The sequence below is a fragment of the Mus caroli genome, unplaced genomic scaffold, assembly GCF_978045245.1.
Source record: "Mus caroli unplaced genomic scaffold, Mus_caroli_1 scaffold_16, whole genome shotgun sequence".
Taxonomy (NCBI): domain Eukaryota; kingdom Metazoa; phylum Chordata; class Mammalia; order Rodentia; family Muridae; genus Mus; species Mus caroli.
This window is the reverse complement of record NW_028227271.1, coordinates 8,609,289-8,622,182: the sequence shown is the minus strand read 5'-3', so window position 1 is coordinate 8,622,182 and position 12,894 is coordinate 8,609,289. Positions and strand designations below refer to the sequence as shown.

General features: G+C 43.9%; 1 protein-coding gene across 5 annotated transcripts in view; it reads right to left on the bottom strand.

The window, feature by feature from the left end:
- Window positions 1-12,894, bottom strand: part of Nell2 (neural EGFL like 2) — a 376,172-nt gene that overhangs the window by 309,497 nt on the left and 53,781 nt on the right. Inside the window, exons 1-3 of one of the 5 annotated variants that reach the window (XM_029469878.2) lie at window positions 10,719-10,833; window positions 9,913-9,998; window positions 9,388-9,516 (exon numbers count right to left, since the gene is read on the bottom strand). In XM_029469878.2, the coding sequence (XP_029325738.1) occupies window positions 9,388-9,516; window positions 9,913-9,976 (193 nt within the window). In that variant the 5' untranslated portion in view covers window positions 9,977-9,998; window positions 10,719-10,833. Of the gene's footprint in view, window positions 1-9,387; window positions 9,517-9,912; window positions 10,307-10,341; window positions 10,524-10,586; window positions 10,696-10,718; window positions 10,834-12,894 lie in introns of those variants that run through there. The other 4 variants (XM_029469874.2, XM_029469877.2, XM_085831509.1 and 1 more) reach the window with 4 other exon arrangements.

Genomic DNA, 12,894 nt, shown 5'->3' with positions numbered 1-12,894 from the left:
TACAGACTTAAGAGATCGCTGCTGTACAACAGTAATCACAGGGGATGAGAGTTAGTATGTAGACAGTTGGGAAATTATCATTCAACCTACCACACTGTCTCACAGCTGCTAAAGATCTGCATCAAATTCTCAACACAACATGTCCATACCATTGCCAAATCTTATCTCAGTAGGAAATCAAATAAATTACTTTTAAAAGCCATATAATTATTAAAAATTTTATTCAAAATGTATTTATTTGTATTTTGTGTGTTTTGAGTATTTTGCCTGCATGCATGTCTGTGTACTTGCGTGCATGCAGTATGCCAGGAAGTAGGAAGAATCATATGTCCCCTGAAACTGCAGTTTCAGCTGGTTGTGGACTGTTATTGAGACTGGAAATCAAACCCAGGTCCTCTGGCAGAGCAGTCATTGCTCTTCAGCACTGAGCTATCTTTCTAGCCTATCATATAAATCAAATCAGTTCAAAAGCCCTGGGAAGAACACATCAGCCAGATGGTGGGCCAAGACTCAAAAGTGCTATTCCTGGTATAGAGAAAGAACACCAAATTGGACAATGATCACATGGGCAATGCCATCTGAGATGGTAAGAGAAGCAATAGCAGATTATAATGCCAGATACAGTACAGAAACTTTAGAAGACATATTGAAGAGGGTAGCAGAAGCAGTTTTATATCTCTGTTACATACTCCTTCCCAACCTTGGCCAACATATCCTGGAGAATCTGTCTTCAGATTCCTCTCTTAGAAGAAAGGGATTTGGGACCCACCTTTGCAACACAAACCTCAAACAGGCCTGTTATGGTAAAATGAAGCACTGGGCTGGCCTCCATGGTCCCAGGACCTAGTCTAGTACCTACAAGTTGGACCATCAGACTACCCTGTTCACCAGGGTTTGATACACAATTCCAGGCTCAGGTTAGCCAGACAAACTTGGTCTTCAGCCCTACCTATCTTCATGAGAGACCCCAATCCCAAAATAATCTAAGTAGGAGGCCAGTACTCAACAGACTCAGGCTGCAGGCCTGGGCATATGTGGACATCATATATCCCAGCCCCTAACAGTACTGGGCTGACCTCCGTTGTCCTGAGCATCAGATCCACCCCAATATGAAGCAATCACACAGCATACAGTCTTAGTTTTTTTAAGTCGATACTCTCAATTCCAGCCTCCCCACAAAGAGACAGTAGGCCCAAATCAACAGCTAGTATTCTCTGTAGACTCGGACTCCGGGCCGTTCCTATAAGCAGAGAATCCTGATCTTCCCCATATATTCAACCAACTTAGACCCACACTAGTGGGTCTAGGAAATAGTTCTGACCACCTACAATGTGGTGGTCATAATTACCAAGAACTCTAGCACGAGCACCACGTACAGGACATCAAATGGCCTGCCGCAAATCGCAGGGCTTTCTGACTGATGAACAGCTCCTCGACACAAGCAAACCTACAAAGATGAGAGTGAGCCCCTACTTCTTCAAATGCACATTCAGAAACCAGAAACCTGGGAAATCAGAGTGGGAGCATTATGAAAATAAGAATGCTCTCCCAGTTCTTGAACCAGAAAAGAACAGAAGAATATGAATTGTCTTATAAAAATGTTCAGAGAAATTACTGTTCAAGATTGCTTCTACTACTCTGATGAGCCCTGACAAAACATGGCTGGGGGTGGGGGGCAAAGGTTTTTGCTTGACTTTCAGGTCATACTCCATCATCAAGGGAAACCAAGGAAGCAACTCAAGACATGAACCAGAAGGCAGGAACTGAGCCAGACGCCATGGAGAAACAGTGCTTACTGGCTTACTCTCTGTAGCTTGCTCAGCTAATTTTTGTACATGACCAAGGAACACTTGCCCAAGGGTGTCTCTACCCACAGTTAGATGGCCCATCTCACATCAATCACTAATCAAATGTCCTACAAACATGCCCAGAGACCAATGTGACAGAGGCAATTCCTCGCTGAGGTTCCTTCTTCCCAGGTGACTCTTCCGGCTTGGGTTAAATTGACAAAACAAACAAACAAACAAACAAAACCAGCTACTGTAACTATTCTGAAGAAAGCCATTCCACTTCAAGAAATATGAAAAGACTGAGCAGGTAAGAGGAGCCTGATGCCAAACCTAAAAACCTGAGCTCACTCTCCAGGACCCATATGATAAGAGAGGATCAATTCCCACAAGATAGTCTCTACAAGTATGCATTGCCATGCATTTACATGCACGTGCGTGTGCAGTGCGCGCGCGCGCGCGCACACACACACACACACAAGCTTGTAAAAAGAAATGTAAAGAGACGATTCAGTGGAAAAACTAAAGACCCACTGCAGAAATTCACTGGGAAAACTGAAAACTGAAACTGTTTTTTAAAACTCAAACTCACTTTGAAACTGGAACCTACAATGAAAAAACAAACAAACCAAAAAAAAAAAAAAAAAAAAAAAAAAAAAAAAAAACCAACAGAGCAGAAAATATCAGAAACGGTTGCTTGAAGATGTGTTCTCTTAAAACATGCCCATGAAGAAACAGGTCAAGAGGCCATGAAAGCAAATGTTAGGGTCGCAAGGCTTTAGGAGAGAGAAAAGGAAGGAAACAGCTTATTTGGAGAAAACTCTCCAAATATGGGAAATTGTGTAAAATACTTGTAAAAGATCGAAATCTTCAATAAGATGTAATTCCCCAAAACCTCGAAAGAAACAGACAAGCAATTCATCAAAGATCAAGACAAGGTTAGGATTTGCCAGTGAAGTGTCCACACAGATACTCACGTGTTGAAGACCTGCCAGTTAGTGGCAATTCTGAGAACTGTCTGGATCACAAGGGTCCTAATTTCCGAAATGTATTAATCCACTGATGAGGTTAAAGCTGAATGGAGTGTGAAGTGGTAGTATTCAGGACTTAGGTCAGCGTAGGTGTGCTTTTGAAGGTTACATCTTGTCTCAGCTGCTGGGAGGTGACCAGCTGCCTCCTCCCTTGCAGGTGTGTCTTGGCTAAACTCAGTCCCAAAGCAAATAAACCAGTGGCTCATCGTGGACAGAAAAAACGGGGGGACAGCAAAAAGGGGTGAAGCAAATTTGGAGTTTCCGCCCTCTTTCTTTAAAATATTTTGTCACATTTCAAGGAAATTAACACAGAAAAGAAGTGGGTCTTTCCTGGTACAATAGTTAATCACACATGTTTGTGAGAAATTGGAAAAGAGTTTGAAAACATTTAAAGTACAGTCAGTGGAGCTCAGTGGATGGTGCTTAGAAGAACAGAATGCTGGTAGGAATGCAGATCCAGAGATGAGGGTTCAGAAGGAAGCTGGATTGGGAGGCATTGTGTTACAATCTAGCAAAAAGTTGGATACATTTTGTCTATACCCTAAGACTTTGTAGAAAGCTGGGTTGAAAAATGGAGACACTACTTAATCTGAAAGAAGTTTCAAGTCAACACAATCTTCAGAATGTTTCCTGACTATCACTGGCTGTTTTAACCAGATTTACAGTGAAAACCAGATTCAAACAAACAAACAAAACAGAGCAGAAATATATAAAAAATGTGCAGTTGGTCAGAAAGGGACATGGAAAGCTAGAACGAAGGATGAGGCGTTTGCTAAAAGTGTCAAGTCTGGGGCTTGGGAAAGCTCAGTAAAGCACTTGCTTTTCAAGCATGAGGACTTGAGTTCAGTCCTTTAACTCCATATAAAAAATGCTGGGAACCAAATGGTGGTGCACACCTTTAATCTCAAACAGATCTCTGCCAGGTCAAGGCCAGTCTGGTCTTCAGTACAAGTTCAAGGATAGCCAGGGCTACAGAGAGAAACTCTAACTAAACAAACAAACAAAAAATCATAATGAGAAAAAAAGAAAGAAAGAAAAGAGAAGAGAAGAGAAGAGAAGAGAAGAGAAGAGAAGAGAAGAGAAGAGAAGAGAAGAGAAGAGAAGAGAAGAGAAGAAGCTGGGCATGTGACACATGCTGGCATTAGCAGCTCTGTGGAAGCAGAGCTGGGCACGTCCTTTGTACTCACTGGCCAGAAAGGCTACCCTACTGGGAGAGCCCCAAGCCACTGAGAACGAGTGTCTCAAAATGCAAGGTGGATACTTTCTAAGGATTGAAACTATATTTGACCTTTGACCTCTACAAGCCTGCTTAACACATGTGCATGCATGTACATGTACCCAGCAGTTATATCAAATACCCTATCATAATATTAAATCTTCCCCAGCCACAGTGGCATTGCTATGGTTTGAATATTTGTGCCTTTTCAAAGCATGTTGGTGAAATGTAAAACCTACAGTGATAGTATGAATGGAGGCCCTTGGGAGAGCAGCACTCTTCCTCACGGAAAGAATGAATGTTGTTACACAGAGCTTGAAAGGAGTTAGTGTTGACTTTTCTGCCATAAGGAAGACATAGGAGCCAACCATGAGGAATGCCCTTCACCAGAGCAGAATCTCAATGAAGTAGAAAAAGAATAGCAAACTAAGCTCACAGCTAATAGAAGGAAAGGAACAATAAGTATTGAACAATGAATGAAAGAAAGAAAGATAGGTAGATGGATGGATAGATAGATAAGTAGATGATGAAAGAAAGAAAGAAAGAAAGAAAGAAAGAAAGAAAGAAAGAAAGAAAGAGAGAGAAAGAGAGAGGGAGAGAGAAAGAAAGAAAGAAAGAAAGAAAGAAAGAAAGAAAGAAAGAAAGAAAGAAAGAAAGAAAGAAAGAAAGAGAGGGGAGAAAGAAAGAAAGAAAGAAAGAAAGAAAGAAAGAAAGAAAGAAAGAAAGAAAGAAAGAAAGAAAGAAAGAAAGAAAGGAAGGAAGGAAGGAAGGAAGGAAGGAAGGAAGAAAGAAAGAAAGAAAGAGAGGGGAGGGAGGGAGGAAGAAAGGTAATGAATGGATAGATGGATGGACGGACGGACAGACTGACTGACTGACTAAATCAGAGGAGAGAGAGATCAAATAAACTGAGACCTAGAGAGGTTTTGTGAATCTAAGCAGCACTAACAAAGCTTCACCTGAAGTAAGCAAAAACAAAGGCAACAGATCAGAAATGAAGGAGGAAGCTTTAAAACTGGTCACACGGCATTTAAAGATCCCAAGAGACTGCTTCAACTGATGTGAAGCCTAAATACAGACGCCCTGACGTGCTCCTCAGAATTCTATGTGCCCAACGCCTGATTCCAAATCTACTTCCATAGGGTTAGGTATTTCTTACAGAAGCAGCCACTTCTATGCAACAAAATACATCAGTTACCTATTGCTGGTAAATTAAAAAGAAAGGAAAAAAACATAGCAAGGTTTATCAGTTGTTACTATATTTATTATTTCATAATTCAGGTCAGAGGTCCAAAATTAGTTCCACTGACCTAGTAGTTATACAACAACAATTTGGGTGGATGGACTTAACTTATAACCGCTTTCACCTCATCATCAAGGGCACTGAAGCTCAGAGAAGTAAGTACCCTCACGACTGTCCTCACAAGTAGCACACAGCTTGTGACATTTTGCCTGGGTCTACCTGGGCTCTAAGTCCATCTCTGATCACTGTGTTATTTTTCTCTGTCAGAGAAGCACCCACAGCCATAGCCCTGAAACTCACAGGCTCCCACTATAACAGTTAATGTTCACTGTCAACTTAACTGAATTTAGGATTACCATCGATTGAGACATGCCTCTGTTTGTGTCTGAGAGGGTATGTCTCAATGAGGTTTCACTGAGAAAGACCGGCCCTGAATGCAGGTGGTCCAGAGACTATGGTGTCAGGCTGAATACAAAGAAAAATGGGATAGAGAGTCCTGAAGGTCAGCGTTCATCCCCTTCTGCTTCCTCCACACAGGACGCCTGACCCTCACCATGCCTGACCCTCACCATGCCTGACCCTCACCGCCATGCTCCTTGCACCACAGACACAGCCACTCTCGTCCCTGTGTCTCCCCCTTGAATTGCAAGTTAAAACTAACCATTCCTTCAAGTGTCCCGTCACACCCATGAGAGGTGCAGCTCACACACTGCTGGAGACACGCCCTCATCACCCCCTTGAGCTCTAACGAAGTCACCCACCAGTGTCACTGGCCTGCCACCAAATACCTAGGAATGCCTTTCCTTCGAGATGTAAAAGTTCTTTAAGAAGAATCACTAAGATTACTTTTAAGTTACCAAGTAAGGGGGAAAATGTTTTGATTTTATCTACCCTTCGGGGGTTAATGAGATTATGCAATCTACCAACACTTCAGAAGGTATTTTCCTAAGACAGCTGATGAGATTATCTATTTTGGGGAGCCTGGACGAACTGTTATGATCAAAGAGCTAAAACCCATGCTAAGTTTGTGTGTATGCTTTATCCCTTATGATCTCTCATGTACACAGAGAAAATAAAATTATTATGATCATTATCTGCCAAAACACGAGCGAGGCTCCAACGCTAGGAAGGGAGAATCTATTCGCTGTTTTAATCGTCCTTAGAACTGAAAGTCCGTACACCCTGCTGCAAGTCTTCTCATTGCCAGCATATGCTGCTGTATTCTTTAAAAGCATAATAAGGGTGCTTGGGACTATGTGTCAGGATACAGCCAGAAATGACTAGAACCCCAAACTACTGCCCAGATAAATTAAGTAATTATTCTAACAGGCATAATCCAAAGCCCACAAGTATTAAGGAATGGTTGGATTTGAAATCTCATTAAATTTTCAAAGCAACTGTAAATGAAAATTTAACAACACTAAAATGGTGGATGTTTCGATAAAAGGTGATGATTTGGAAGTATAGGTTTTACTAGAAATATAAAACAAAATGTTAAATAGTAGATTTGTATTTCACAGTAGTTTTTAAAAAAAACATTCATAGTTTAAAATATTCATTGTTTCAAAATACCAAAATACATGTATATCAGAAACCAGAAAGAGAAAATAAAGTAACCAAAATGAAAAATACTAAATAAGTAAAAAGTCATGAGGCCGACGTGCTTTGAGATTTCTTATTTCAAAGGGATGAGACAGGTAGCTTTGTTGTCTGCTGGAGAAGCAAGTGATGTTTCAGAGATCACTTCAGCTTTTTTAGACTGTATCTGGTAGCACAGAAAACTTGTACGTGAAGTTTGCGTGAAATCTGGGAGCACCTCACAGATTTTTTTTTTTGATTTGTTTCTATTCTTGCTATGACATTTTACACACTATATCAAATACTGGCAGCGTTCTCAATTCACTATAAATGGAACCTCGAAACTCTTCCGGGTCTGAACGCTCTTGTCCCTCTAAGCCCCGTGGGATCCAGAGAAATAGCACAGCGCAGGGCTGAGTTCTTATCAAACCTGCTGCTTGCCTGGCGTCTCAGGAAAGACCTTGCCAGGGAGACGCAGAACCACCCATCAGTCACTTGTCACTGACTTCGGAATTCAAATCTTGTAAGAGAAGTTACTAAAGTGCAATCAATACATCAGGAACGCATGCCTTACAAGGACACAGCGGACAGTGTTCATACACAAAGAGACTTAAGGTGGCAGGAAGCGTACTTTTGCATCTTTGAATGAAAGCTATTTGTGAAGCATTTGCTCCTTCTAGTATTGAGCTTGGTATTAGCTAGAAAACAAAAGAAGTTCACCGGTGGAAACTGACATCCACCAACTGAGCACAATTCAAAGAAAACATATGGCATTAGCCATGGTTATTTTTTTTTATCACAATGCATACCTTAAAGAAACTGGCTATTTATGGCGAAATAAATATTGTTTTAAATGAACCAGAAAAGAAACTGATACCCTGAGACTATTACCTAGAAACCGTCATACAATATGTAATTGTCCGATTGTCCCACATAAAAATTTCTACTTGTGACAGATGGACACTTTGTATAGGAAGTACCCTTAGGAAGGCTAAAGCGAGCCTTTGAGGTTATCATAACAATTCAATACAATGCAGATGATTATTGGAAACTTGTTATGCTTTCTATTTACCCAAACTATCAAGTCCTAAAATATCGAGTTCCTGTTCTAAGAGACTAAAATTGAAAGATAGAAATAACACAGAGAATGAGTCTAAAGCCTACCCCTAATTACATTTCTATTCAACTGAATTTTTGCTGACAATTGAGCTCTATTTCCTTGATTACATTTAGCTATTGTCTTCAGTATCCCAGCCCCACCCTCCCCAAAGCATCTCGGAGTAAAGAAAATATCATAAACACTCGTTACAATAAAAACACTCATTAACAACGTTAACTGAAACCCATTTTTAAAGAGCTTACGTTTTAATTTATTATGAACACAAATTCCTCTTAAATGCAACACATGTCAGTTTTTCCCTCTCCCTACAGAAAGCCCAAGAGCTGCTGTCCATGGTGACATGCACTGGCTGAATGAGGCAACAGCGCCACCACAGAAACATCCAAGTTGCATACTATGTCTGCTTCTTGATGGCAGATGTGCTGGGTTGGTTGCATTTTGCATAGCCAACGTTTCAGTAATTATAAGTTGCACTACTTCATTTGAAGCCATAGCTCTCAATAGCAAAAGAAACACATAACACATACACACACACCATGTATGGTGGTGGGAGGGCGCCTTGATCTTCAGGAAAAAGGACATCCCCTGTGCCTCTTTTTAAATTCCATCTCCTTGGACAGTTTAGCCCCCTTTTACACCTTCGGGCTAAGCATCTTCCCACAAGGCAAGAAGTTTTCAAAAGCTTTACTCAATCAATTTGCAGGCTGGCTTTTTTTTTCCTGAAATTTGGTTCTGTTATTCAAATATGATTTGAAGTCTGGACAGTAATGAATAGCCAATATCCACTGAGTTCAAAAAGAAAAAAAAAAGTTTTAAAATTCTACACGTACAATTATGGTGATATGGGGCTATGCTTCTGTGAACGTCCCCTTGAAATGATTTCAAAATAATCGTAGCAGTACCATTGCCTACCCCTCGACGCTGATTGGAACGTTAGAATGGGGAGCGTTCCATGGTAACCGTGCTTCAAGTACAGACATGTGCAGTAAAAATACCATAAAGGAATTCCTCTGGTCAGGCACCACAGCGCTGAAACTTTGGGAGGTCAGTATTTTAACCAAGATTGAGCTATCTTGTTTCCTTCCCAAATCCATTCCACCCAAATGAGGCGTTTGTGTTACAATTTATTGTTCCCTAGACGCCCAAATCACCCATCTGCCTCTGGAGTTTCTAGTCGGTAATTAAGGCACTATCCATTAGAACCGCCAAGTGCACCAAGTAAGGAGGAGGAGGAATGCGAGGGGGAGGAGGGGAGGAGAAAGAACCCACTTAAAAAGAGTCAGGCCCAGAGCTCACAGAGACCCCCTCGCCCCAGCTGGGACTCTCCGCCCGCCCCGTGCAGCGCCTAGCCAAGTTACCAGAAGCCGCAGGGCCAGCTCCCCGCAACACACATGGGGCTCCACACTGGGCCATACCTTGGAAGAGGAAGGCTTTCGTCCCATTATGCAGTCCCGGGACTTGGCGCACTCCATCTGTAGACTCCCCAAGTTCTAACTCTGTTAAGACGTCAACCTGTAGGGAGGGGTCCACACCAAGCCCCCAAACTGGTGGGAGTGGAGAAGGGTAGGAAAGAAAGAAAGAAAGGGGGCCATTAAAACGCAAGCTTCTACAGCAGCAAAGAAAGCACGCGTCTTAGCGATGATATTGGAAGTGCTGACAAGAGGCAACTCGCTCCTCCACAGGGAGAGCCTTACCTGGACGCGCTGTCAAGCTTAAAATAGCAGAGCGCTGGGTCCCATCTCCTGACCTACTTTAAGCCCCTCTCTGTGCAAAGTTCCCCCTCAGCCACAGACCCTAAGGGTGTGACCCGCCTCGCTGTCCCCAGGACAAGCACAGAAAGAACCCAAATGCAAATCCTCCAGAGCTCCCCAAATCCAGAGGGACACCAGGCGGCGACCCCATGGCGGGGAACATCCCGGCCCTGCTCGGCGGCCACTCACCCGCTCCAAGCCCGAGGATCACGCAGAACGTTCTCAGTAACACCCGGGATTCCATGGCGTGCATCGTCTCAGTCCATCGTCTCCCTCTTTAAAAATAAAGATAAAAACCAAGAGGTGCTGGGAGTGAAGCGGGAAAGCAGCGCTGGCCCCTCCTGCGACCGCCTCGGCGTCGCCACCCGGGCTCAGACACCTAAGACCGAGTGGGGCGGCCCCCCCGGGTGCGCGCCGAACTTGGAGCCGCCTCTGCGCGCATCGCTCCCGCACGCGGCGGGCCGCAGCCGGGTCAGGCTCGCGGGGACCTGCGGGGACCTGCACCGAGCAGCGCCCCGCCGAGCCACGCGGCCCGGGCGCGCACGCGGAGGAAGGGAGGCGGCTTCGGGAAAGCCGGGCCGGGCCGCCCCGCACCCGCCCGCGCTCCCGCGCCCGAACCTGTTGGAAAGGCGGAGACAATGGCGAGAGCCTGGAGCCGCCGAGACCGCTCCGGGAGGGCGGGGCGCGAGCCGGGGCGCGGGCGGGGCGGCCTCTTTTCCCCACTGCACACGCAGCGCCTGGTCCAGCCAGCTCTGCCCGCAGAGGTCCTCAACCACCCTCGCCAGCCGGCAACCGCAGCCTCCGCTCGGGATCCTAGGATCTCAATGCCAGGTGCCAAGTTGATGGGCGGCGTTTGCACTCACCCCCTCGAAATCGGGCGCGTGTCTCCAAAGCCCGGCGAGAGAAAGGACCACCCAGCCGCAGGAGGCGAGGTTGCAAAGAAAGGCACCCGGCCGCCTCGGGCAAAAGAGGGAAGCCCTCACTTAGACACTCACGCTGCACGGCAGCCCCGGGCGCAGGGCACCCCCTCCCGGGCGGGAAAAGGAACCCAGCCAAAGCACGCAAGACTCCTAGGTGAAGCTGGACAGGCGCGGGAGACCGGAGGAGATGGGTAGTGAGCAGGGGAAGCCTGGCCAGCCCTGACTGAGAGGCTTTCTGCCCAGGGCGGGGCGCTGGAGAGCCTCCAGGCGCAGACAGCACACAGAACTTAGCCAAGAGCCAGGAGCTGCTGGACAGCTCCAGAAACCTTAGCGTGCTTCCCAAACCCAAAGTCCAGGACCCTACACAGCAGCAAGGGTCAAAGGGCAGGGCAAGGGGATTCTACCCACTGAGAAAAACAAGTGTCAGTACGCGTTAGAATGAATAGATGATACAGATAAGACGATGTATAGATGAATGGATGGATGGACGGATGGATGGATGGATGATGGTAGATGAACAGATAGATGAAGGATGGACGATAGGATGGTAGGTAGGTTGATAAGTAGGTTTGTAGACACATAGTAAGATAAGTATATTTTTATTAAGTAAAAGATTGAGCCCAGGAGACTAAGAAGCCCACTCACTGTTGACCATGCTCACGTAGACCTTACTCACCCCCTCCTCACACATTCTTAGGACTAAAAGAGTGGGATTGTTTGTGATTATTAGAAGACTGAATAAATAAATTAAAAATCGACAACGTGTATAGTTTTCGAGTGCTACCTAAATTTTGCATTGAATTTTTAAGTCAGTTCTCTTCGGTCATGGATAAGTTAGAGTTTCAAGAGTGAGTAAAACGCCTATCTGTTTCTAGAGAGTTCTGAGTCCTCCTCCAATTAACCTGAACCAAACACAGCAAGCCATAGGCAATCTGAGATATGTCACACACTGCATACATCATTGCTACATACATCACAGTAGTGGTGGGGAGACATGTCTACCTAAGTTCTTGGAATATTTAACGGGGGATAAGAATTTTGGAACTTTATCGATAGTATTTATTAATCCCCCTTAATCAAAATTTTCACTAAATTTTAAGACAAAAATCTTACAAACTTTGAGAACTGTTCCAATGCTCCCATGTAAGGATTGAAGGGCAACATCTCAAATTTGCTAAATTACACCAAATAAAATAACGAAAAGGAAACTATTTCTTGTGCAAATTAAAGATCTTTCTACAATAGTATATTCAAATATTGATCAATATAATATCAACATATATCAATATAATATCAAATATCATATCAATATAATATCAGGGATGGCTACATAAAATGTGTATCAATGAATAGTGCTATTTAAATTATGATTGGAAGAGAAACAAGAGATGTGAGTAGAGGCAGTGCCCAGTATCCTCACAACATTCCTACCTGTGGAAAAGGAGGAATTAGAAGGTGGATCCAAGTGAAGCAATATAAGGAGAGCGATGAGCCAAAGAGTTGCAGCAACCTCTAGTATGGAAAGGGAAGCAAGCAAGCAAACAAACAAAAGCCTCTCTTCCAGAGAGCAGTGTTGGCATGAACTTGGTCTAGCACAGTAAGACCCCCTTTAGAGTCCTAGAGAAATGTCCAATAACAAATCTCTCATGTTTGAACCAGCAAATCTTCTGATTTATTACCTAGACAATATCTATTTAAAAAATAATTAGCTACAAGAGTGCTCGCCCAGCATGCAATAGGTTCTACCGACAGCAGCCCACATTGAAAGATAATCATGTGGAACATGTGATCTCAGCATTCAGAAGATGAAGAAGACAAGATCAGACTTCAAGGTCATCTTCAGCTACTTTGTGAATCCAAGACCAGCTTAGGTTATGTGAGAGCCTGCCATTGCTCCATAGATATGCAAAAACATAAACTGGCCAAAAAAAAATGAAATTTTGGTCAAAATGGTTGACCACACTAGACTTTAAAAGGGTCCTCTCTCACTATGAGCACATCTTCATGCCCAGCACTTTATTTATAAGTGAGATTTACACTAACAAAAGAAATTCCTCAACATGCTAGGAGATGAGAGGTGGAGCTTTGCTGGTGGAGTGATTGGGACAAACTGGGACACGGGGTTCCAGACGCCACAGGAACCCTAAGGTGATATTTTATCATTTGCACTAGATAATGGACTATGACCAAAGCCAGAAAGGGTGAGCTACTTCTGCTCAGTTTAACAAGTGAAGGGACCTTGGCATGATTA